Below are 27,870 nucleotides of genomic sequence, written 5' to 3'. Positions count from 1 at the left end.
GAATGTTGATGATAACATTCAACTACCACCTAACCTAACCCACACATATTTTACAGTTTATTTAAAGTTAAAGCAGAGTAGCAATGACAAGACCCAAAGACTTACTCTCAGGTGGTGCTGTGGGCGCTTCGATGACTGCTGGCTGGGATCTGTGCTCCATGTTGCTGGGGGCATCAGTGGGCACTGTGGGCAAGCTGGTCTCCACTTCCCTGGGCAGGGGCTGAGACGGAGGCGGAGGGGTCTCCAGCTGTCTGCTGCTGGCGTTCATGTCCAAGCGTCTGGACGGAGCGTCAGCCACCACGGGGCTAGGAGGCTCCACTCTCCTCTGGCTGGGCTCAGGGATGCGGGAGGAGAATGCCGGGGACGGAGGCTCGGCCCTCCTGGGGGCCACTGGGGGCTCCTGGCTCGGGGGCCGGCTGAGGGTGACCTCCGTCCGCCTGTGAGGCACGGCGGTGGAGGCGGCCTCTGGGGCAGTGGTCCTGTGCGCCTGCACCTCGGGTCTCCGCAGGCCGTAGCGGCTGATGCCAGGGCTGGGCGAACTGTCCACCTGCTTGGAGGAGATGTCGATGGAGATCTCCGTCCGGCGGGACACCGGCTCGGCCATGCGTCCACCCGAGAGCTCCACGCGCCGCAGGCTGGTATTCGGAGAGCGTTGGTTGGCGCCATCCTTGGATGTGTGGTCGGAATTGCGGGAGCTCAGGTCATGGAATCGCTGACTGCTGGGGGAGGTCAAGGAGGATCGCAGAGGGTGGGTCCGACGTGACAGGGGTGAAGAGTGTGTGGAGGTGTCCACCTCTTCCACCTCAAACGACCTCTTCAGAGCTGCAACACAAAGATTGGACAAAGTCAGAGTTTGCATCCATGTACATGCTGACTCCGGGCCACAATCCAAAACATACATAATGAAAGAGAATTGTCCTAATAACCAAAACGTCTGGAATATGTACATTTGCAACATGAAAACATCAACCCACATATCACACGTGCTAAGTCATATCAAGCAATAGACTTAGTTTGATCTAAGGTTCACTTTTCAACAAACTGTATTTTCTAACCGATGTTATGTTCAACTACACCATGACGGCTATTCATATTGCGTCATCTATTTTCTTGACCAGCTACCCGATCAAGATGGTTCAGAGTAGGCCTAACGTTCAGAGTAACGTTATGATACCAGTGGGCGTCGTCAATATATTCTGACAAGGAACACAAAACCTGCTGGAGACAGGAAACAGTGGAAGGTAGCATGTTACATTGTTTTACCTGATTTTACTTTTTTTATGTAGGTTGATAACATCATAGCAGAGGATATTTGCGCCTGTTGTAGGCTACACACGCACGACACCAACCAGATTACAAACACGAGGTAAACCCAGTGGAATCATGGGTAGGCCTTGATAATTCGTAGTGACGTTTTTTTGCCGTCTTTCAAGTAGCAGTGGCAGCAGGCCCACACAGTTCGCCCACTAACTCCCTCTCGCAGGCCCTCCAAAGAGTTGCCTCCAAACGACAAACGTCTAGCCATAGCCTATTAACCTCGAAATAATTATTACGCAGCGCTTGCTAATAATTAATGCCGAATTAGTGATTCTGAGACATGTTTCATTAAAGAGGTTTCGTAATACCATCAATGTGGTGTAAAGAAGCATCTTAAAATGATGGCTATGCAAACTATTAACTTGAACTGAAACATCACTTCTATGTGGAACAGAATTCTGACTAACCAGAAAGGCCATATTTACAAGCGCTTATTCCACTCTTGCATCAGACATGTCGGGATACTTCATGCTATGCAGGCTCCATGAACCATGTCAAACACTGCTGGTATGTTCAAGGTCTTAAAATACATGCCAGAGTCTACTGGCAGATGGTCAGCAGAAGGATTAAGAATGAATTGCAGGTCTACAGCAATGGGAATGTGCTATGCTTTCTGTCATTACCCGTGATATTATATCATACATCCAAAGTCTACATTTCCAACCTTTCTAACCAAGGTCTGTGGACACAGTGTGACATCTTGATCTTGGGCTGAAAAACAGGGCTGCAACTAACGATTATTTTCATGATTGATTAACTTTTGATTATTTTCTTTGAATAAATTAGTTGTTTGGTCAATAAAATGTCAGAAAATAGTTAAAGAAATGAGTGTTTCGCAAAGCCCAAGATTATATCCTCAAATGCCTTCTTCCTCCATACGTTAAAGATTGTTTAGTTTACAGTCATAGAGAAGCAAGTGAGCCCAAAATAATTCAAAGCTGCAATCAGAAAATGTTGAGGTATTTTACTTAAAATAGGAAAAATGACACAAGCCGGTTAACCAATTACTAAAATAGTTGGCAATTTAGTTAATAGTTGACAACTTATCAATTAATTGTTGCAGCCCTAGTAAAAGAGCATGCAAGGCACTTCAAAGCTCTGTACATACAAATTACATTTTCATTATGACCTATTTGCCTGCTGAGTTTGAAAGCTAGGATATACGCAGAGCCAATGAAAAAAACGTAATGTACACAGTTGTTCTAAATGCTTTGTTTCAGTGTGTGCACCTTTAATGGTAACTGGATCTTTTGACATTCTCAAGGTCTGAGCTGCTGGACCCAGAGGACTGAACATGAAGCCATCTTGTCTCATACAGTACAGAGGTACAAAAGTATCTCTCTCTCTCTCTCTCTCACTCTTTTTTTATTTGTTTTGCTTTGCCCGTAACAAATGTGTGAAGAGAAAACACCTGTCACAATCATTTTCAAAGCAGGTAAAGCTGGAGCTCACTGACCCTGGGTTGGGTTTCTGCACACACACAAAAAAAGTCAAGTGCCTCCTGACTGAGAGCCAGTGGTCTTGTTGTAATATGGTTACTCCCATGCATCAAGCTCAAGCAGGGCCATAGCAAACTTTTTTATTTAACTTTCAGCAATCATCATAAACAACAACAACTACAACAATATGTCACAAATCAGTTATGTGATACCGCAACGCACAAGAAAACAAAGTCAGACTGTTTTAAAGTCTTGCCATTGATGTTCTCATGAGCCAAAGTTCACCGGGTCTTTTCAGAGTGTGACTCATCGTTTTAAAAGGGACTGAGGCTTAAATCCCCCCTCTCTCCCGCTGATGTCATTTCCTGTGGAAAGAGTCATGAGAACGTTGTATCCCAGGGAGGGCTTGTTTGTGAGTTGTGACCCGAGATCAGGGGCCCAGTATTCACACACAGCCTCACTTAGAGTCGGAATATTGTGACTTTGGACAGTTAGCCCTCTTGGCTTCAGCTTTAGTGTCGAATGACCTAAATGACTAAATTCAATTTTAGTCACTGTAACTTTGGAGATACTCCATGTGGATTCAGAGTCCATTTGTTGCTGTTAGAACCATCGTTTCCAGTCTTCTGAGGGCATCTTTGCAGCGCCATCCCAGTGCTGGCAGGCTTGCTGTTAGCTTAATATGGAATCACTCTGAAGGACTGTGTGTGTGTGTGTGTGTGTGTGTGTGTGTGTGTGTGTGTGTGTGTGCGCGTGTGTGTGTTTTTAAAGGCTGTGTGCATACCCCACATACTTCCATGGAGGCACATGTGCTGTGTCTGATCTTACCAGTGGGCACAGAGAGAGCAGCAACAACAGAAAGACAAACACAGTCCTCACCACACCCACACGTTACGTTCTGCGCTCCACACCCAGTCGTTCACCACACCCACCGCGTACGTTCTGGCGCTCCACACCGAAGGTTACGTTCTTCTGCTCCACACCCACACGTTACGTTCTGCGCTCCACACCCACACGTTACGTTCTGCGCTCCACAGCGAAAGGTTACGTTCTGCGCTCCACACCCACACGTTACGTTCTGCGCTCCACACCCACACGTTACGTTCTGCGCTCCACACCGAAAGGTTACGTTCTGCGCTCCACACCCACACGTTACGTTCTGCGCTCCACACCCACACGTTACGTTCTGCGCTCCACACCGAAAGGTTACGTTCTGCGCTCCACACCCACACGTTACGTTCTGCGCTCCACACCGAAAGGTTACGTTCTGCGCTCCACACCCAAACATTACGTTCTGCGCTCTACACCGAAAGGTTACGTTCTGCGCTCCACACCCACACGTTACGTTCTGCGCTCCACACCCAACGTTACGTTCTGCGCTCCACACCCACACGTTACGTTCTGCGCTCCACACCGAAAGGTTACGTTCTGCGCTCCACACCGAAAGGTTACGTTCTGCGCTCCACACCCAACGTTACGTTCTGCGCTCCACACCCAACGTTACGTTCTGCGCTCCACACTAGCGTTATGTTCTGCGCTTCGCGTTGCTTTTTGCGCTCCACACCACGTTCTGCTCCACACCCACCGCGTTCGTTCTGCGCTCCACACCCACACGTTACGTTCTGCGCTCCACACCCACACGCGTTACGTTTGCCTCCACACCCACCGCGTTACTTTTTGCGCTCGAAGGTTACGTTCTGCGCTCCACACCCACACGTTACGTTCTGTGCTCCACACACCACTGATTCTGGTTCCACGTTCATGGACGGAGTCTGCCTGTACTCTCAGAGGTCCCTGGAGCTGCACTAGGCCTCGGTGGAAAAATACCGGATGCACTGACGGTCTCTGAGTGAGGAGGAGTGGGAGGAGGAGGAGTGAGGAGGAGGAGGAGGAGTGGGAGGAGTGAGGAGGGTGGGAGGAGGAGGAGGAGGAGGAGGAGTGGGAGGAGTGGGAGGAGTGGGAAGGCTGCCTCATCCTGAGGCTGGTGACCACTGACATCTAAATAGCCCAGCAAAAACAACTCTCCCTTTGTGTGTCATGGCTATCTGTCAGAATGTTGTATTTCTGATGACATTAGGTTATGGTAAATCAAAGTGTAACGCCATGACTCAAGAGCAATGTAGTTATCATAGAGGGCAGGAAGTGGTCAGGTTTTTGTTTTTATTGCGCCTCATAGTCCTTGGGTATACTATTTAATCCTCTCTGTCAAACACAGTCTCTGTCCCTGCATGGCCCCATATCATGACAGATGGACTGCAGTAGAGGGGTCTGCAATGCTGCAGATGGTTTCTGTATGTTCTAGATGGTGTTTATCTCAAAATCCCCCTGCCCAAAAGCCAGCCATATGTGGCAGAATGGTAAACTCCAGATCTGCGCTCTTGCACGGCAGATAAATCAAGCTACCAGAGCCGCATGGAAAAAAATACTTTGTGTCCACTATATGTGTGTGTGGGAGAGAGAGGAAGAAGAGAGAGAGAGAGAGAGAGAGAGAGAGAGAGAGAGAGAGAGAGAGAATGAGAGGGACATGGAGAGAAAGAGAGGTCTTTGAGGGAGAGACAGTGAGAGGAGAGGGGAGGGGAAGAGACCTGTGAGTTTGCTTGCCATCTCAGCTGTGGCGAGACGCGTCTGATGAGGGCTCCAGGCGTGTCTGTCAGACACAGAGACTAAAAAGCCAGACTGACTGAGTGAGGCTCAATAAATCCGCACTGCTTTTGATTTATCCAGCAGATCTAGGTCAGTAAAGGAAAACTATTAATTCAGTCTCAATGGCTGCGTGTCAAAGTGACGGTGTCTGGGTGTCTTTTTTTTGAAGTTGATTATGTGAACGTTGGGTCACTGGTTAGTAGCCTGAAGTCGGCCATGCTGGATTTAGAGGTGGGAACACAGAGCGTGCCACACCCTTGGACCTATGAAGTGCTGTCCATCAGTAAAGCATCTTTACTCTTAAAACACCCCACATGGTATTCCCTGTGGAAAACCCACATTGATGTTCCTTTTCTCATGGACTTTTCATCAAATCTGGTCTCATTATGTCTGCCCACACGTTGCCTGAACAATTCCTTAATTGGTCTCCTTTACAAACTCAGAGTGGGTTCTTGTGGGCTGACCATGGGATTGACTGTGTCAGGCTCTGTGGTTTCCGGCATCCAAGCTTTATGGAATTTACAGTGGGTAGTCATGGAGAGTTTAGTGGACACATATGGAATACTCACAGTCCGCTGTGGGCTGGCCTCAGGTGACCCAGACTGTGTGGCCCTTTGGTCATGTGACAACTATCACAACTCATATGAGCCTGGATATCTGAAGGCCAGGACAGCACAAGGATGACAACAGAGGTGAAATTTGAGTAACCGTCTTTCCTTGGAGGTGGCATGGGATTTATTCCTAGTGGACCTGTGTGGATGTTGTATGTGCAGCTAATGCAGATGCCTATACAGGGGCTATACTGACCCAAGCTAGTAGCTAATGATAATGATAGTGATGCAGCTAGTGTACAGATTTTTTGATTTCTCCTTTTACCCATGCATATCAGCACAATGTCTATCAGAGATCATGAAGTGCATCGTCCATGTCGCTCATTCACACTGTCAGTAATGTAAAGATTTATGTTTCTTACCGCTCACGCAAAGAGGAGCCTTGCCCTGCTCAGCACAAACCTGCACAGTCTGACTAGCTGGATAAAGAGCTGGAAACGCCATATAGGGATAAGGGCCCAACAGACAGACTCAAGAGGGAAGGGGAGTGCTACAGCACAGAGCATGATAAACACACACACACACACACACACTCTCATGAACATTTGGGTATGTTTGTGTGTGATTGTGTTGTGTGTTGATATACATGAATCAAGGACAAAAATGTCAATATTATCAGGCCTTCAAAGCTATCTCTTTGTACAGCATGATACTACAGCTCACAGCACAGCTGCTGAAAGCATGAGCATAATGACCCGCAAAATGCTTTCTTTCTTCTATTCCCAAAACAGTTGCTATCAGTTTTACCCCCTCCCAAGTTTCTTATCCCTCGCACTCTCTCTCCCTCTCCCTCCCTCTTTCACTGTCTCTCTTGCTTCAGTCAGCAGGTTCCGTTTCTCAAAAGTATCCCTCACATTCCCCAAACCATGTTGCTGTGAAATATCACATGGCTTCAATCCACAGTGATAGAGCTCTCTGTGGATTTAGCACTTGAGCCATCTTTTCAGGAGCTCTGAAACTGCTCCTTCTCCGAACGGCTCTACGCACATGAAAAGCGTGTTGGTCACGTCAGAGAGTTTCACATGGCTCCCTCTCTATCAGTACTACTTGTTGTCAGGGGTTAAGTGGGTCAGTCACAAGACCTGCTGCTTTCCACGTCCTGTGCCTTAGGAGGTATCATGTGTTCGGTCACCATTCACGGCAGAGTTACGCTAACTGCATGGGTTTTGTCCAACGAACACAAGAGCGCATGTCATTTTGTGGCCTCAGCGTGATACACCGCGGGGGCCAAAGGTGATAAACAACAAACTCTCTTCACGTCAGCGGCCCACTCCTAGCAGAGAGCGAAAGAGAAAGAGAATTCCACTGAGTTGCAGCATGAGAGAGATAGAGATAGAGAGAGAGAGAGATAGAGAGAGAGAGAGAGAGAGAGAGAGAGAGAGAGAGAGAGAGAGAGATAGAGAGAGAGAGAGAGAGAGAGAGAGAGAGAGAGAGAGAGAGAGAGAGAGAGAGAGAGAGAGAGTCTTTCATTGCTTCCCCACCCCAGTCCTCCCACCCCAGCCTCGCATGAACGTCTGGAAGGGGCTCAGGGGCCTTGACTAAGCATGAGTATGGGGTTTCACTCTGCACATCCAGATGGAGCAGGAAGGCCGAGAGACCAACTGAGAGAAGGAGAGAGAGAGCGAGAGAGAGAAATAGCCCTTCGTCGGAGCAATGGCAGCATGTGGAAACAAAGCTCTGCTATGTTCTCCGGCTCAGTGCCCGAGGAGCACTAGACACCGCTGAGGTGACAGGAAACCTGTGCTGAGGCAGCAGGCAGCTCCTGAGGCCGATCGCTGACTGATAGTGAAGGAGACGGACCTCGTGGTCCTCAACTCCTGGGTCTCTCCCGGTGACGCGAGAAAACCACAGGTGGGAACGCTTGGTGCATCAAATAAACACAAACGCTAAACTATCTCCCCAAACAGCCTCCATTGTGCTTTCATTACACTTACATAAACATCTTACCAAGTGCAAGTTGGCTCGACTTGGCTCTCTTCACAGACAGCCAGTCTTCCTCTGAACGGTAGTAATGGCATTTTAAACGGCCTTCATTTCCTTTGAGAGGCTTTTTTTCTGCCCTCATCTGTTAAGGCATCAAAGTCCCTTCAGCACTCATTCCTTTGGCTCTGTGGTGTGGCCAGCATATACGTTCCTTATATAGCCTGTGTGGACTGGTCTAATTGAGAGACACGCTTTGGTTTATGAGCCTTGCAACCAACTGTGGGTACTGTGCCAGAATAACATATAATCCAGGGGATTAACTTGGCGTTGAGGAATAGAGGCTCATTCAAAAGAGCCGGGGCACTCCAGTGGCACTGCCGCCCCAATACCTGTGCATGGCGGAAAGCGCACCGAGCCGTAATGGCTCTCATGTGTCCATAAACTTCATAAAGAGAATGCCACTTTGGTGTCAATCATGGCAGCCTGCAATTGCGAGGGCTCAATTACCATCACGTAAATAGTTTTAGGGTTGTTTGCAACCCCCACCCCTAAAAGCTACGACGTTTTCATCGGAGTAGAGGCGACCTTGCTGGCGCCTGCTCTCCTCTTGTCCTTTCAGAACGACAACAGAAATGGCATCTTTCAATGTGACTCCCTAACCATGAGAGAAGGTCAGCTGCTGACCAACATGGAGGCAGCAAGAAAGAAAGAAAGAAAGAGAAGAGAGAGAGAGAGAGAGAGAGAGAGAGAGAGAGAGAGAGAGAGAGAGAGAGAGAGAGAGAGAGAGTGAGAGTGGGAGTCAGACTCAGGACAAACACACACTCACAAACACTTCCTTCAGGGAGGCCGAGCTGAGGCCATGGCACAAGCGAGCGTTCTGTCTGTGTCTGTAACCTCTGCATGTTTTGCTACCCGGCAGAACTTGTGCTTTTTCTCCCCACTTGGCCCTCTGTGGAATTTCCTCCCAGCCTGGCTGGAGTGACACAGAACCAGAGGCACAGAGGAGCCAGGCCAGAGCAGTGCCGCGCGGAACAGAGCGGAACCAGAAGGGCCAAGGAGCCGCGCTGGTCAGGGGCCCAGGGAAGGGCCAAGGAGCCGCGCGGGAACAGAGCGGGACCAGGGAAGGGCCAAGGACCCCGCTGGTCAGGGGCCCAGGGAAGGGCCAAGGAGCCGCGCTGGTCAGGGGCCCAGGGAAGGGCCAAGGAGCCGCGCTGGTCAGGGGCCCAGGGAAGGTCTTGTGGCTGGCTTGGTCAGAGGTTCCATAGATAATGATGCAAGAGTGGAAAACCAAATCAGGGGGGTCAGAAAGAGAGAGGTGCATCTCGATGGGGTCAACCCAGCACCTCTGCTTCACCTCTAGATAAGAGGGGACTCACACAGACACCCACACACACACACATACATACACTCCTCACACACTCTGCTGCTACTCTTTCTGTGTGAGACCAGACCTCCATGACCTCCCTGTCATTCAGTCAACACACCCCATGCTTTTGTTCCACACACACACACACACACACACACACACACACACACACACACACACACACACACACACACATACATTATACACACACACATTTGGCTTCTTCAGTACAAGGCATGTGCCCTGTCTGATAGCCCAGCAGATTGGAGTGCATACCACAAGTGAACTGGTGTTGACAGAGACACTGCTGGACAAGTGCAGATGTGTCTTGTGTGAGTGTGTGTGTGTGTGTGTGTGTGTGTGTGTGTGTGTGTATTAGAGGTTAGGGGTGGGGGTTACAGGATGTGAAATACGCTAACTAAGTAACTCACTAAGACTAACACACAGCTTTTTACAGCTACCAGAATTGTCTTACAAATATGGCCATGATTTTCGAATTCAACGGGAAGCATTATGTAATTATCTATGTGTATATTTATCCTCATTTTTAACCTCTTAAATACTTGTGTAGTTATGTCATTCAAGTTAAACTTACAGGAAAATACACTCTGTGTGCATGTGTGTGTTATTATACGTTTATGCACGTTTATGTTTTGTCGCGTGCATGTTTGTGTGCATGTGTGTGTATGTGTGTGTGTATGTGTGTGTGTGTATGTATATGTGTGTGTGTGTGTGCATGTGTGTGTGTGTGTGTGTGTATGTATGTGTGTGTATGTATGAGTGTGTGTGTGTGTGTGTGTGTGTGTGTGTGTGTGTGTGTGTGTGTGTGTGTGTGTGTGTGTGTGTGTGTGTGTGTGTGTGTGTGTGTGTGTGTGTGTGTGTGTGTGTGTGTGTGCACGCACGTGTGTGTGTATGTGTGGGTACTTGTTTGTGGGTGTGTGCCTGCCTGTCTGTCATGGCCTCTCACAGCTGGAGCAATGTGGGGATGGCAGAGGTGCTGAGAGAGGAGGAGGAGGAGAAAGGGAGGGATGGAGGAAGGGATGACAGAGCAAATCAATACTAGGAGCACTAAGATAAAGAGAGGGAAGTCGGTAGCCTTTAAGACAGTAGGGTTGGGTGGGGGATAGAGAGAGAGAGAGAAAGAGATACAGAGAGAGAGAGAAAGAGAGAGAGAGAAAGCAGAAGGGAGGCCAGGTGTTAACCCAGTGGCTGTGATCAACAACAACAGCCTGTTTCTGTTTGCCTGTCTAATTGAGAAAAAGACACATGAAGATCTAGACTCAACTGCGCAGGGGAGTGTCCCAGGGTCCCCTCTGCTTCAATGGAAATAAACAGCAACAACAGCAGCAGCAATATAAGTGCAATCACACACTTGGCACTTTTGAGTGGCTCTCTTCTTTTCTCTCAAACACACCAAAACAAACCCATTTGAAAATGCCAGCTACCCACATAATGATACCCAAAATACTCAACGCAGTAATGGAAGCCTTTGGTAGGGGAGAGAGGACAGACTCATGGTGGGACCCATACGAAGCATGGAGCAGCACATTGAGCAGAGTTCTACAGCTTTCTACAGACAGCTTTCATGGAGAGCAAAAGAACCTCAGAGGAACCCCTCGGGGGACGACAGGAGGAACTTTGAGAACCACTCTTCTCAGTCCTCGTGGCAAGGCGCTTAAGACAGGAGCAGCAGGCTGAAGCTTCAGATTGAAATCCAGCACGAATAATAACAGTGAGAAGAGTAGACAAAAGTGAAGGGAAAAGACTAACCTTCAAAATCTGATATGATCCCCTCCAAGTGGGCATTGACAGTGGAATCAGACATTTTGTGAATAATATCTGGGGAATGGAAATCCCTTTCCCAACCGAGGCGAAGCTCTCTCTCTCTCTCTCAAACTCTCTCTCTCTCTTTCTCTCTCTCTCTCTCTTGGTTTTCAAACAAATCCCAAATTAGGAGGCGAAGTGGGGATGGGAAAAAAAGTAAAAGCAAACGAGTAGCTGTCCGTGCTCCGATGCAAGCCCAGACTTTCTTAAAGGACCAACTGACTTTTGCTGGCTTCCCCCGGGTGCTCCGGCTGCAAGCGAGCTCAGAATGAAAGAGCGATGACAACCCCCCGCCCCGGCTCTCTCCAACTCACACTAACTCTCTCTTCCTCCCTCCCTCCCTCCTTCCCTCCCTCTCACCCTCCCTCCTTCCCCTCTCTCTCTCTTCTTCCCTCTCTCCTCCCTCTTTCTCATCTTGCTGTCTTGCACACACTCTAGAATGGTCTCACCCTGCGAACACTGGAGTTTTTACTACAGTTCACACCATTTGTTTCCCTTTGTCTTCTTCTCACACACACACACATACACACACAAACACACACACACACACACACACAAACACAAACACACACAATAACCTCTTAAATGATTTTATAGTCGTGTCAATTATTTAAATTAAACAGGAAAAAATACTGACGTGTGTGTTGTGTGTGTGTGTGTGTGTGTGTATTGTGTGTGTGTGCCCCCTTTGAGAGTGCGTTTAGTTCATAGCAGGCACGTTGTGAATGGGAGGGTTAGTGTGTCCTCACATGGCCATGTGAACTGTGTGCATGTGCAAGAGTTATGTACACACTGAGCTCTGGCGTCACACTCACACGCGTCTCACCGCTCTCTCAAACAGGAGACACGCTCACACACACACACACACACACACACACACACACACACATCCCCCTCCCCTGTTTCCTGGTCTTAGGCAGAGGAACCTGACAGGTCCAGCCCCAGGCCGCCGGTGACCCTTCCCAGCCCAGCCCAGAGAGAGAGGTGAGTGGTCAGGAGCTCCAGCTGACCAGCTAGCTCAGCCCCCAGTGGGCAAATGTCAATCACCCACCTCAGAGACCACGGACAGCCAGACTACTGTAAGATCAAGCATCCTGTCACATCCACTCATACAACTCACCCTCCACCACCCAAAGAGGGCATTTCTTTGCAGGTCCACTTAACCTTTAGGGGCAGCCATGGCCCACTGGTTAGCACTCCGGACCTGTAACCGGAGGGTTGCCGGTTCGAGCCCCGACCAGTAGGCACGGCTGAAGTGCCCTCGAGTAAGTTTGCCTACATGATAACAAATAACAAAATCAAAATGTGCAACTGGCCTATGAGCTCTCACACTAAAACACAACATTATGAAACACAAAGAACAAAGAGAACATAGGCTTAAGATTTAAAAAAAATCATTTTTAACACTTTGCCGACATTGACCTTTTAACTCGCGTACCCCCTAGTGGAAGCTCACGTACCACTGGTGGTGGTACACGTACCACAGTTTGGGAATCCCTGATTTAGTACATCCACTAGTTAAAGGTGTGTATTTGACAGATAGTTGAACAAACAGCCTGCCTGTCAGTCTTCACTCTGCTGGTAGAGCGGTTCACACACACCCACCACATGCCTCATGTGACGGGGTGGAACTTCTGGCCACTAGGTGTCACTGTAACACAGGGATGGTGATGCAGCTTTGTATACTATAATCACAAACCTTATGTGTTTCAAAACAGCAAGTCAAGACAGCAATGATAATATAGACTACATGGTAGAGCATTTTAGTGCCATTGACAGTCCATGTATATCAAGCATGACCTGATGTTTTTGAGGTTTGCATATTGAAAAACATAAGACTAATCAAAAGTATTGGTTTACATAAATCGATGCCACCAGATCTTCCATTTAGAATCCAGTAGATTTTCTACAAAAGGAAAATGAAGACATTGTTCTTGTGCCTGCATTTCCAGAAAGACACTGACCTGAAAAACTCGACCTTTGGATCGGTGCTCGAACTGTCCCAGAATGTGTGTCTGCAGCCCTGCTACGGCCAGTTCAGCCCACACAGCTGGAGTATCAGAGTTTACCCTTCAGTCTTGTAAACACTTGGATCTACTTCTCACAAGAGTGGTTCAAGAGCGTGCAATATGGGGTTGCTGGGTCCTGCTTTGCTGTGCACTACCATTCACAAGAATATGTTTCTGTCTCAATTACAGTATCAGATGTAAGAAAATTTAAGGCCCGTATCATGCCTAGGAACAGCTCAGAACAGTTCATATATCAGAATGCTCTCAATCTTTCAGCAGAGGAGCTGTTATTGGTGAAAAATCATATGTGTGGGATTTGGAATAACGGAGTCTGCACTGCTGCCACATTATCTCTACAGTGAAGTTACCACTGCAATGTCTATTGCAAAACAAACAGAAAGGCTACCAGCTTCCAGGACCACCCAAGTAGTCCTCAGGTGTTTGGGTCCAGAGGAAGGAGAGAGTTCTGTGTGTGTGTTGGGAGAAAGCATAGCGTGTGTGTATGGAAGGCATGAGGAGTAGGGCTGGGCGATATATCGGTATTACGACTACGACCGATATATTTTTGAAAACGATATGTAGTTGAGACAATATCGTAATACCGGTATTATGTCAAATAATGGGCCATTTTATCAAAGCCACTTGCTCTTCTGTGTTCAGACCATTCAGATAGCAGCAGCTCTCTGCTCAACTTCCTACCCTTGCGTATGCACGTTCTCCCTGACAGCACTACTAAAACTAAAACTAAAACTTTCAAACATGACGGACACTGAGTCAGATTTTGTTTACCTTGATCAGAGGTTGGTGCTGATGCCTATTCCATCGGCACATCAACGGCTAGACCGAGAATTCTCGTTGTGAAATCAAAATTCCACTGGAGCTCCAAGCGGTTTTGTACACGCAGATTTAAGTTACAACACTGTTTACAACTCTTCTAGACTCCGCGGTAAAATGTCATTTTTGGTACATAGCCTAGCTAATTTAAATACACAGATGAATGCTTGCGTTTAGCGATATACAGCAGATCTAGTCCTCAGGGGAGACAACCTACACGCTGATTTTTTATTAAGAGGATATGCGCGACTTCGCGGAGCAGTTGGGGGCATCATTTTTATGATTCCTGAAACCGCTGGTTACAACTGTAACCGTGGTTCTATGAATAGTGGAAGACCGCCAGAGGCGATGAAAACATAGTGGAAGATATCATGCGCTCGCGCATTGGCTACGAGAACTTATTGATTGGTTGTTATCTGGTGACATCATGACGCTACAATATATAAGCCCTACAGATTCGTCATGATCTTTCTCCAAGGTCGTTTCTCGCCATCCAGTGACCAAGGACTCTGGCGGTCTTCCACTATTCATAGAACCACTAAGCCAGTTGTAACCAGCATTCTATTCATAGTTACAGACCGCCAGAGGCGATGAAAACATAGTGGAAGACTTATACCACCAAGTCACGCGAGGAATAAAGACCCACAAAGCATCATCACAATTCATTTCAACAACTTTTATTTAAAGCACACAGGTTAACGCAACAATCTGTTAGATTTTAGTGGTTTTCTGTATGTCATTCTTTTGGTTCTTTGTTTAATACTGCAGAAACTGCGAGGACAGGATGTTTATTGTAGGCAGACAGAATGATGTCACCTTACAATAGCAAATGGTGTACCTAACTAATTGTTCCCCTCCTAAGGCGTCTTAATTCAATAAGGCTATATCACTGTCTGTTTTCCCCTCAATTTGACCCCAGGCGTGAATGTATATTCTGGTATTATAATTAGCCAGGGGTTTTCCTAGATCTTTGCTTCAGTTTCTTACCTTGGCTTCACCTGCAACACTGTGTTGTGCTGTCGCACAACAGGGTTACCAGAACTCTGTTGTTACATCCAGAATAAAGAACTATTCTTTCGCAAGCCAGCCTCAAGTTTTACCTGCTCTTAACTACACTGGAATCTACTCGGTCAACTGTGTCTCCATTTGGAATTAAGGAGACAATTTTAATAGCATTCTTCAAATCCTAGTCCTCACTAGGGAGTACTGCTGCAGAGACCGGAGGAAGCGGAACCACGTTCAACCGGTAAAACCTTGAAAAAGTGCAGGGCGTAGACCAAGTAGCCGCAGAACAGATGTCGGCAAGAGTTATGCCCTTCAGAGCTGCCAAGAGGTCGCGATAGCACTGCGTCAGTGGCACCTCACAGATGTGGGAGCCGCTTTTGCCAGCAGAATGATCAGAGAAACGATGGCGATCCGAGACCCAATCGCCAGCCTATGTCTCGAAATGGCAGCCCCTTCTGACAGGCCGGCGCGCACAAACAGTTGGTCTGTCGGCGCCCACTCGCGCAGTCACTGAAAGATACAGTCGTAAGGCTCGCACTGGACACAATGGTAAGTGTGATCCTTCATCAGGCTGAAATGCAGCCAAAGTAATAGGCTGATTGGCAAACTGCGGGGACAGCACCTTAGGCAAAAAAGCAGGGTTAGGCCACAGAGTAACCTGGTTGTCATCTAGTCCCCATCGCATGCACAGAGCACTTACTGGTGGTTCCCAACTCTTTTGGCAGATGTGATTGCCAATAAAAGGCTGTTTTCAATGAGATCCATTTAATGTCAGCATGTTCCAGCGGCTCAAATGGAGGCAAACATAGACCGTTGAGAACAGTGTGCAAGTCCCAGGAGGCAATGGCAACTCTCGGCCGTGGGTGCAATCTTCGTGCGCCTTTCAAGAAGGCCACCACTAATTTGTGAGCCTAAGGAAGCCCGTCTATAGGAGCCCTATGGGCTTTTGACAATGCAGCGACATACACCTTCAACGTGGCTGGAGTCAGGCCCTTCATCCAGGAGGTGTTGTAAGAACTCAAGCACTGCTGCCACAGAACACTCAGCAGGGCTTAGATTGTGAGCTTGCGCACCAAGCACTGAAAGCTTCCACCTGCTAGCATACATTACCCTCGTGGACTGAGCCACGAGCATTTAGAACAGTGTGTTGAACCCCTTCTGAACAATCCATGATGCTCTGGTTCCCCTAGTGGCCAGACCCAAAGTTTTAGCCTGTCCGGGCAGGGGTGCCACAGAGAGCCCTCCATCTGAGACAATAAGTCCTTCCTCAAGGGCAGAGGACTCGGTGGTCCCATTGTTAACTTTTGCAACAAGTGAAACCATGGCATGCTCGGCCACCTGGGAGCTATCAAAAGCACCCTGTGGCCTGTTTCCTGGACACGACTCAATACTGCCCAGATCAGTGGTATCGGAGGGAAGGCATAAAGCAGGAGGTTCGGCCACTCGTGGGCCAGAGCATCCCTGCCCAGAGACTCTAATTGTTCCCCATACCACAGGGGACAGTGTGTGGTCTGTTTCGAGGTGAACAGGTCCACTGCTGCTGCACCGTAAGTGTTCGATCATTTTCACTGGTCTCGGGCCCCCTCGGGACAGAGTGTCTGCCCACGGTGTTGAGGCAGCCCGGAAGGTGTCCCGCGACGCAGAGAGAGAAATCGTGTCCTCCCAAGTCAGAAGTGCCAGCGTCAGCAGCTGAAGGGAGGGAGGACCTGGTGCCGCCCTGATGATTTATATGAAACACCACTGAAGTGTTGTCGGTCCTGACCAACACATGCTTTCCCACCAGAACATCCTCGAAATGTTTCAGAGTCAGGAAGACTGCCTGTAATTCCAGAAAGTTGATATGGCATCGTTTCATGTGAGGACCCCACTGACCGCTCACTCCTCGATGCTGCCACACGCCGCCCCAGCCCATGAGGGAGGCGTCCGTCGTGATTACCTCCCTGCGTGCAGGAGGTGGGCCCATAGTCACTCCGGACAGCAGGAAGTCCTCCCAACGCCAGCGAAGTAGACATGAGCTGCAACTTTCTGTCACTCGTACCAAGGTCTGCTTGTTGTGCACGGCAGACAGGCATAGCGCAATCAGCCACCGTTGAAAAGGTCGTAAGTGCAGTAGTCCCAGCTGAATGACTGCGGTTGCTGCTGTGAGCAGTCCTGCCAGTCTCAGTAGTTGAAGGTAAGGTATCCTGCATCCTGTGCGGATTCTTGTAAGGGCATGTTGAATTGAATCCAGTCTGGTTCTGGTGAGAGTGGCCCGCATTGTCCTGGAATCCAGGTGCATGCCCACAAAATTCACAGATTGTGAAGGAACGAGGCAACTTTTCTCCCTAGGGCTGTGACATGGCGTAAAAGGCGATTGGCATTGGCTGTCGCCTGCTCTGGGGTTGCTGCACACAGTAGCCAGTCGTCCAGGTACGGTAGCACTAAGATGCCTTCCTGTTGTAAGGGTTCTAGAGCCACCTGGATGAACTTTGTAAAGACACAGGGCGCAAGAGGAAGCCCGAAGGGGAGTACTTTGAACTGATACGTTTTTTTTCAGAAAACTGAACCGAAGAAACTGCCGGTGCTCCACCGCAATGGGCACATGAAAATAGGCCTCCTCTAAATCTATTGTGATGAACCATGCACCTGGTTCTATGGCTCGAATCACATCTGCTGTTCGCAACATGCGGAACGGCAAGCGCTTGAGGAACATGTTCAAGCGTCTCAAATCCAGGATGGGTCTGAACCCCCCATCCTTTTTTGGAACCAGAAAATAATGGGAGTAGAATCCCTCCACATGAACCTGAGGGTCTACTTCCTCTATCGCACCGTTCTGCAACAGCTGCTGAACTTCCGCAGTAAGGGCAAGAACTTGAAGAGGGTCCTTCACTATGGTGGGACGAACATGAACACACGGTGTAGGTCGGCGGCGAAACTGCAGGCGGTAGCCCTTCTCGAGAGTCTCGAGAAGCCAACTGTTTGTTGTTATTGCCCTCCAGCATTGCAGCTGAAGTGTTGAAAAACAAGCCACCACCGACCTTGAGCAGTCAGTAGCGTCTACCTGTGGATTCATTGGCCTTGGGGCGCCGAAAAGGCGGCTGCCTTGCAGGCGGTGGTTGTGGTCGTGCGCCCATAGCCGCACGGGGTGGAGGCGGGGCGGACCTGCGGTGCATTGGTGCATGCCGCTTAGTAGGCATCTGGTGGGGTGCTGATACGCCTACCTGTGGCTCCTTGAAGGGCGGCCGGTGCTGAACATGTTGCGAACGGGACTCGGTCACCCGCGTCCTCCTTTCCAATGCCTCCTGCGCAGCTGGCCCAAACAGGTGGCCAGGCAACAGCGGTAACTGGCGCAAGTTGTTCCGACACACTTCTGGCAGGGGTGACTGTGCTAGCCAGACCTGTCGTCTCGCATGGACAAGAAGACCCAGAGCTCGCCCGCATTCGCTGGCCATTGCACCAAGTGCCTGTAGAGAGACATCAAACAGACCAGATGTAGCAACGTCTGGAGTGGCTGTGTCCAAAGTAGAATGTAAGGCCAGGAGCAAATGCCCCATTGAGTTGCCCACACGTCCAAGTCTTGCAACCGTGTTGTAGGTTTTAACCAGCATGCCATCAGTGCACCTGCATTCCTTGTTGGGGCATCGCACATCCTGGCGTAGGGCTTCATCGGGCGACACGATGAGAGAGGCTACACAGGGCTCCAATGCCGGCATTGATCCAAGACTGATGGTATCTGGCTGGCCATGGCCGTAACGATGCGAGCAGCACGATCAGGCCGAAAATTCAAAGCTGACTGAAATGCTGAAGACACAACTTCAGTGAAGTCTTTGCAGTGAGGCACGTGCACGTCCTTTGTCCCTGGCCGACATAACATCCACTTCTTGTGGCTGCCGGTGAAAGGAATCATTAAGCAATGGGAGAGTGTGGGCACTATGCTGTGCTACACCGCCAGTCTGATCGGTGTGGTCTTCAGCGGCTTTGATGACAGGATCCGATAGGAGTGCCTGCAATTTCAGAACAGTAGTAGCAAGCTCATCCATTCACTTTTCTAACTTAGCAGAAGAAGATCTGCGCTTGGATGTCGATTGCTCCAGGTCTTCAGAACGTTTGACACCACGCATATTGCCTGCAGCTTTAAGCGAAATCTCCGATGCCTTCGGATAGGCAACTGACAACCGGATTTGCCGTTGTTCAAGGGGCATCATGCTACACTCAGGGCAGGGGTTAGATAGCGCCTCCATAAGATGCTCCATGCCCAAACAGGATGGACAGCGGTCATGGCCATCCAACATGTCCATTCCGGCAAAGCATTGTGTACAAAAAGCAGAGTGCTCCATGTCACGGAGGTTCAGCACTGACACGGCGGGTAATCAAGAGTCGAGCTAACGTTAATTCACAATATCCACTGTAGCTAGGCGGGGCTAGCAACGAATAGCAGATGTAAATAGCTGTGAGCTATTATCTACACCAACAAAGGAACCCTGGAAACCAAGGGTGTTCGTTGGAATAGAAGTAATTGTTGGCTTGCCCGATAATGTAGCTTACTCACCTTCGTTGCAGCTAGCACTGGTCGTAAGTTAGCTACTACTGTCAACAAACGAAGTGACCCTGGACACCAAGGGTATTCGTTGGAAATAGCAGTGAAATACCAAGCGAGGGAACCCTGGATACCAATAGGTACTCGCTGGCAGAAATAGTGTACTTACCAGAGAAGAGTTCAGTCACTGCTATGGGGGAGCATGTACTACTCAACCCAAGTTCAAGTCAAAAAAACAGTTCTCAGCCAGGCGAGAATGAAAAAGAGAAAGATCATGACGAATCTGTAGGCTTATATATTGTAGCGTCATGATGTCACCAGATGACAACCAATCAATAAGTTCTCGTAGCCAATGCGCGAGCGCATGATATCTTCCACTATGTTTTCATCGCCTCTGGCGGTCTGTAACTATGAAATAGAACCCATTCAATCGTGCATAGGGATTTTTCTTACGAACAGAAACATGCAAAAATGAACGCATACAAAACGACGGTAGCGTCTATCACACTCTTGATGAGTGACTCCAGTTACGTTGTTTAAGTAGCCTAATTGTTTAAAACTATTTTTGTTGTTGATAGCAACATGTCTAGGCCATCATAGTCTACATTTGCTTGTCATCTAGGCCCTATCAAACCCTTACAGGTAAAAAAAACTCAGATTGTGTGAAAAAACTGCAGGTTTTTTCAATATTGTTGTGCCCAAAATAGCCTATTGCATTGTGCAGTACAATGTAGGCCTGCGTTGTCAGTCAGGGTCAACTTTTGGTCTTTTGTTATTTGCACAGCTTTATCAGAGCAACTGTAGCCTATGCCTATTGTAGGCCTATGTTATTGTTTACACTTTTTTGCACAGCTCTGTTAGAGCAGTCTGAAATGAATATAATTAAAACTGGCTGTGTTGTCATAATTGTTGTGTTGAGTGAATATACCAAGCACGCCGCTTCTTTCTGTTTGAAATATCAATATCGTATCGATATCGTATATCGCCAATCAGCCCCAAAATATCGGGATATCAGTTTTGGTCCATATCGCCCAGCCCTAATGAGGAGCCTCCCGGGCATGGACGGACAGACTCCCCACTCTGTTACTCCTCCAGGGCCTCCAAAAACTCTCCGATTCCTCAGGCCTCCCGGAGCGCTTCCACGAGACACCCCTGAACCTACCCCAATCTCCACCCCCACCCTGCCTCACATCTACAACCACCACTTCACTCAGCCTCGGCCTCTTCAAAAGGCCTGCTTAGGGCAGCATGGATGTCTGCGTGTGACCCCTGACCTAGCCTTGCATAAAGAACATATCACTAATGCACAATTGGGCTCTTTTCCACTAAGTATGAATTCATATGTCTAGGGTGGATAGCACCCTGGCTAGACTGGTTATAATATTTTGAGGGAGATGAGGTAATGTGACATCAAAATCAAATTCTTCACACCTGGCCACTGTCTAATTATAACATAGTAACATTATTGAACAGCGCTGTGTGTGTTCACCATAACAGGATACCACGTCTGAATGTCTGAGACTTTGATGAAGCTGTGCAAGACATACCATAAACTCTATTTCAGGTCATGTGCAGAACGCTGGGCTTGTCCGTCGTTGTGATACACAAACACAGAGGTTGGAATGCAAACAAAGGGTATTACTGACCATTGACCCTCTGATTGTGACAGCACTATTAAAAAGCAGAAGAGCTTGATCAGCTGGAGACTTCGCTCACTGCCATGCACAACTGAAAGGCTGAGGAAGTCATTTGTCCCCAGGGCCATTGAACTGTTCAATGCTTCACTAAAGGGAAGAGGAGAGATAGACTTCTCTGCTTAGTCTGTCTGCCTCTCCACCCTCTCCATGTTTGAGTACTGACTGCCCACTACTAATTTTGCTTTTATAGTGTTTCACTCATCTCAATTTTCTAACAATATTGTGTGTCCACAGGGCTACCGACGTTATAATACTCATTCAGATTTTTTTTGTCAGTCAGTACATTTATTAGTAAGTCGAAGCTACAGTTATAGCTCGCTGGGATTTGGCCATAGACAGTAAAAGATTTGACTGACCACTGTCATGATCTTCATAGACCAGTGTTTCACAGTGATCCGGGACCACTGGTGGTCCGCAGTTATCCCAAGTGGTCCACGAGCAGACGCAGGGTAAAATATAATATAGATGAGTTGTTTGCAATATTGAACCAATCCTTTGTAAATTCAAACTGTTCTACAACACTGCCTATGTCAGATATGCCAGTTTAAATCATATGAATCCTCTGGACACAATTAAACAAAGTGCAAAGACAATAAGCAAGGTGGTTCAGTGAGTATTGTGTAGGCTAATATACTGCTAGGGCTTTTTTTTTTTTTTTTAGCTAGGTGGTCCGCATGCTTTTTTTTCCACTACTGTTTTACTACTGTTTTACTAATGTCCACAGCCTAATGTTTTACTACTGTTTTCCCTGCTACACTGTTTTTCATGTTATATTAGCACACATGATCAATGGCTTCTGCTACAATACTGAATGGCTGTAACCCTATTACCTCAACCTGTTCTTGCACTGACATAGTTTTTTTTATAGTTTTTATATTACCTTGTCTACATTATACTTTTACTCTCCGATTTGTCCATATTATTTATGCTGGTCTCTAGACCTTATTATTGCACTGTTGCACTGTTGGACTAATGTTGGACTACTTTTTGCACCTTCACAATGACACTCACTCTCTTGAGCACCTTACCATGCACACATAACTAAAGGACTACTGTTGGACTACTTTTGCACCTTCACCATGACACTCACTCTCTTGAGCACCTCACCATGCACACAGAACTACAGGCCCTGTCACTACAAGCGTCTCATGCTTGATCACCCTCAAGCACACTGGATTTTTTACAGATCTATCTATCTGATGGCTTTTTTCAACAAACACACACACACACACACACACACACACACACACACACACACACACACACACACACACACACACACATAAACACTATTTAGAACTACTCAGTCTCTTTCACTAATACTGCTCTCTCAAAACCTTCTTAGCAATGTCCTTATCAAACTGGTGGGCAGGTTATGATGTAATAAACCTTATCTTTTCATCTCTTCAGTGGTATGCGGTGTAGGATGGTTACTCATTGACATCAATCATACCACAAACACTTCCTCCACATCACGGGGTTTGTTACAGGAGAGGATACATAAAAAACATCCCCTAGATAAAAAAAAAAAACATTTAGGCATTCTCAGAACTTCAGTTTTATGACTCCAGTAAATGATCACATGAGATACACTGAGTGTTCTATCCCACTTATGACTGTATGCTGTCCTCTGTTCTTCACCTCCCAACCATACCTGCTTCACCTCCCTCACTCCCATTCTCTTTTTCATTCCTTTCCCCATTTTCCTTCTCTCTCTGTCTCTCTCTCTCTCTGTCTCTCTCTATCTCTCCCTCTCTCTCCCTCCCTCCCTCCAGCTGCATGTGTTCCCTCTGCAGGACTCTGGCTGTAGACTGTGAGTTCTGTCTCCTTGGGCCAGTTAACAAGCTCAGCACAACATCTGGAATCATCTCTCTGAGTAGAGCGGCACCAGCACCACAACAACCCTGTCCTGTCCTGTCCTGTCCTGACACTGAGTGGGACTTTTAACCCAGTGAGTGACTGATAAACAAGAACCGCGACAGCTTGGCTTTCTGTGAAAGCTATTGCGTGATTAGGTGTTGGTACATGTTAGGTGGGTGAAGGTGTAGACAGCTGTGGTTAACACATTGGCACAGCACACAGCTGCTAGAGTGTATAGAGGGTACAAAGATATGCAACACACTTGTTCGTGTGTGCGAGGACACAAATACACACACAACACACACACGCACACATACACACACTAACTCATCTTCTCCTTGCTTCACCTTGTCATTTCTCGAGCAAGAGTCAAAGTCACACTTCATCCCTGCGTCACTGCCCTCTTTGAACTGGCCTGGCCTGTTACCTCTGCACAGAGCACTATTTGCATGGCAACCAGGAAAATACTCCCTGGAGCTGACCAATGAGCTAAGAGGTCTTATACAAGTCTCATGATCTCACACACACACACACACACACACACACACACACACACACCACACACACACACACACACACACACACACACACACACACACACACACACAATCAAGCAGGCAAACACACACACACACACACACACACACACACGCATGTCCACACACAAGCAGGCAAACACACACATTCCAGCACAAATTTACATAGAACACATTTTTTCCCCACTTCATGGACTACAAAACAGCATAGGGAAAGTCTGAGCAGAATTCATGAAAACATGTTTTTTTTGTTCCGAGCTCTTGTCACTCCAGCGTGAGTCTGCTGGGACTCACCAGACAGACTCAGCATGCAGTCGGAGGCACAGCCAGCTGCAAACTTGCATGAGCGCCTTTTTCCTGCAGCTCACAGAGTTCAAAAACGCTGACCTGCACGTGCTGACAGGTGTTTCAGTTCCTGAGGTGTTTTAAGACTCAAAAACACACACACACACACACACACACACACACACACAAACACAAAAGCACCTACACACGCACACACGCCACACAGTGCTCTCTCACAGATGCTCACATACATACACACTCAAACACATACCACATAGGCAGCAGCAAGCACACACGCCACACAGCTGTGCTCACAGCTGACATTAACTATGCGAGCTGAGAGAAAGTTGGACAACAGATTCTTTTAGGTCATTAGAAACATTTGCTCTGGTGCAAAAGAATCAGATCCAGCATTCAGACAGGCTTTCTTGTGACTGGCTGTTATGGCCTACACTGGGTTTAGCGTCTTAACTTCTGAATGACTTTACCCCCTGACTGTTGTCTAAGCATTTGTCACTTATCCAAAAGCCAAAAGCAAGCATACTATACTGTTGTTTTTCTGAAGGTCTCCATGGCAACCTTGCAAGAACATTGCGTGTGCATGAGCAGGAAGTTGCGTCACCAGCTATTTCTCCAATAATAATCCATCTCTCTCTGTTGCTTCCTCACTGTCTGACAAACACACAGACAGACAGACACGCACACACACACACACGCATGCACACACAAACACACACACACACACACTCAGAGAGAGAGAAAGATTCATACAGTATAAGGGTAAAGCTTTGGAAAATGAATCTGTTAGCACAGAAATGTGAGAAGGCCCAGTGAGACATGCCTGAGCAGCAAGGCTTCCTCCCACTTCAGGCCTCCCAACAGCGAGGAGGACCTCGCTGCACACAAGGCTGCTGTATGACAAAGCACCCCTAACCTTTACAAAGACCCATTAACATGCCTATGTGAGGTGAATTAAACATGCATATAGATCAACACCACCCCCTAGTGGAGCATCAGAGCAAAAATTGTTCCAGTTCAGGCCTCCACTGTGGCTGGTTGGAGGCAATTGGGGGGAAATGTGAGGGTTGTTTACTGTAAAGTCATGCGGCGGAATTGCTCTTGCTTGGGAAACACGATGACAGTCACTGTAGTGCTGGTGCTGCTGCGGGTGTCAGCGGTAGTGGTTACGCTAGCCTAAGGCTCTCTGAAGACTCCAAGAATTGACTCATGTGACTGCTATCAATCCCCCACATCAATCGAAGGGGAAAAACACACTTGCACACACACACACACACACACACACACACACACACACACACACACACACACACACACACACACTCTCTCTCTCTCCCTCTCTCTCTTTCTCACACACACACATACACACACACACACACACACACAGACACAGATTTACATACTGACACATTTAGACACACTGTTGTCTAGGTTAGCTTTAAAACAGCCTTAGGGAGATGGAGGTGAATTCTAAAGTGCTGTGCTGTGTTGTGCTGCTCTGTGCTGTGTAGTTGCAGTGCTGTGTGGGTGTCACCAAACTGGAGAGAGGTCCTCCTGACCTGACGCACACACACACACGTGGGCCAGCCAGATGTCATTCTGATGGAATAGTGGCGTGTTGGAAGTGTGGTCTCGCATAGGCCATGAAGGATAACTAAATCATGGCTTCTACAGTATGACCACACTGTATCAGCATGTGTTAACAACATTGTGTGGATATACACACACACACACACACACACACACACACATTGTCAGAGCTGATTTGACAACCATGTAAAACGGCTCTGAGGAGTGTGCATCATTAACTACTGTGACTGCCGGATGGATGAACAGCATCACTGCGGTCACTGGCTACAGCTGGTAATGCACTTTGCTGCTGCTGTGGCTATAGGACCCCCCCATCTTCTCTTTCTCCTTCCCATTCTCTCCCCTCTTTCTCTCTCTTTCACTCCCTAATAAAATCTGCAGCATCCTGCGCTAATTCTGCAGAAACCATTAAAGTCCCCTGGGAATGCAGAATAAATGCACCTGGAGACAGAGAGAGAGAGAGACAGAGAGAGAGAGAGAGAGAGAGAGAGAGAGAGAGAGAGAGACAGAGAGAGAAAGCACACATGGGAGTGCGCATGTAACTGTAATTGGGCATATCCACATTCACACAGATACACACTGGATGTGTGAAGCTGGGGGCAGTTACGTGCCCTTTGCCCACTATCATAACCTGGACAAAGCATGCTGGGATGGCTGTTTCACAAGCTTGCCAGATGCTAATAAAAGACAAGGGCATAGTCACATTCAAATCACCACAATCATTGTACCGCACGCAACTGAACCCCCACACCACACGTGCAACCACATTCACAGTGTTCAGCATCAGCTGCAGCGATTTAAAGACATCCATCCATCAGGCGAGCTGCGTCAGCCACACCAGGCCACGGCTGTAGAGAAATTCCATCTCAGTGTAAAAGTCTGTGGAAAAATCGCTCTCCTCTGCCAGTGGAAAAGGCAACCTCACCCAGTACTAGCAGCCCTTAATCCACAGGGGAGAAAAGTAGTACTACGCAAATAACCCACAGGCTACCCCTCGCTCAAGGCAAAACAGACAAAATACTAAAAACAGAGGAGAAAACATGAACAAATACACACACATACACCGCCAGACAGAAAGATACACATACACACACACACACACACACACACAGAAATGGCTGAAAGAATCCGGGCGCTTGTATGGGTGTGCTTAGCCCAGAGAGAGTTCGGTCCTCGGGCTTGCCCACTTCTGCTGGGCAGGTAGCCCCCGGAGTCCTGGAGCTCTGGCTTGCACTCCAGCCCCAGCCCTAGCCATGGGAGGAAACATAAATCTCCCCACTGGGGAGCCCTGCTAGCTCCAGGAACGACTGAGTGGAAAAATGCCGGGGAAAGAAGGGGAAGGAAAAAGAAGGGAATAGAGGAAGAGAAAGAGGAGAAAAAGTCCAGCAGACTGCTTCTTCCCGTCGGTGTGCCGGTGGAGAAGAAAGACAGTGTACAGTTGGCCATGTGCCGGCGACTTACCTGCAATTCTGTCCCCCTCCATAATCTCCCAATCACTCCCTCCACGGCCACATGCAGCCTCTGACTCCAACTCCTCGCTGGACTTTTTTTTTGGACTTCCCCTTTCTCCCTCTCCCCCTCCTTCCCTCTCCAGCATTCTATCCCTCCCTCTCTCGTTCCATCCTCCATCCCTCCCTCCCTCCCTCTCCTGGTCTCTCTCCTTCTGTCCCTCCCTCTCTCTCGTCCCTTTGCTCTCTCTCTCTCTCTCTCTTCCTCTCTGTCTTTCCTTGGGTTAATTCCTTCAGTGTGTTGTGTTAATGATTGAAGCCAGCATTACAACATACCCATGGAACCTTTTGTTACTTTTTTTCTTTGTTCATCTTCTCTCTCTCTCTTGCTCTCTCTCTCCATCTCCCTCTCTCTCTTCCTTATGCTTCCTATGACACTGAAGCAGCATTGTGTGTCTCAAATGGGAGGCCATGTGATGTGGACTCTTCAGCCCAAAATAGCCCTCTCTCTCTCTGTCTCTCTTAACCCCCCACTCTCCCTCTCTCTCCCTCCCTCTCTCTGCCTCCCTCCCTCCCTCTCTCTGCCTCTCTCTCTCTCTCTCTCTCTCTGTCTCTCTCCCTCTCTCTCCCTCCCTCTCTCTGCCTCCCTCCCTCCCTCTCTCTGCCTCTTTCTCTCTCTCTCTCTCTTCTCTCTCTCTCTCCCTCTCTCTCCCTCCCTCCCTCCCTCTGCCTCCCTTTCTCCTCTCTCTCTCTGTCTCTCTCCCTCTCTCCCTCCCTCCTCTGCCTCCCTCCCTCCCTCCTCTGCCCTCTCTCCCTCTCTGCCTCCCTCTCTCTCTCTCTCTCTCTCTCTCTCTCTCCTCTCTCCATGTCGGCTCCCTGGACAGGGGCTGGCCCTGTGCTCCAGGCCTGCGTCATACCACCCCAGGCATCCCACAGTCACGTCAGTCTC

At 48.3% G+C, this 27,870-nt stretch overlaps 1 protein-coding gene across 5 annotated transcripts in view; it reads right to left on the bottom strand.

Moving 5' to 3' along the window:
- The window catches only part of septin9a (septin 9a), an 87,501-nt gene that overhangs the window by 46,740 nt on the left and 12,891 nt on the right, over positions 1-27,870 (bottom strand). Inside the window, exons 1-2 of one of the 5 annotated variants that reach the window (XM_048244849.1) lie at positions 26,935-27,046; positions 106-822 (exon numbers count right to left, since the gene is read on the bottom strand). In XM_048244849.1, coding sequence (XP_048100806.1) covers positions 106-822; positions 26,935-26,956 — 739 coding nt within the window. In that variant the 5' untranslated portion in view covers positions 26,957-27,046. Of the gene's footprint in view, positions 1-105; positions 823-1,055; positions 1,108-1,263; positions 1,487-11,069; positions 11,194-26,934; positions 27,047-27,870 lie in introns of those variants that run through there. The other 4 variants (XM_048244845.1, XM_048244846.1, XM_048244848.1 and 1 more) reach the window with 4 other exon arrangements.

The sequence above is a fragment of the Alosa alosa genome, chromosome 6, assembly GCF_017589495.1.
Source record: "Alosa alosa isolate M-15738 ecotype Scorff River chromosome 6, AALO_Geno_1.1, whole genome shotgun sequence".
Taxonomy (NCBI): Eukaryota; Metazoa; Chordata; class Actinopteri; order Clupeiformes; family Clupeidae; genus Alosa; species Alosa alosa.
The sequence above is the reverse complement of the archived record's forward strand: the minus strand, read 5'-3'. Positions and strand labels throughout refer to the sequence as shown.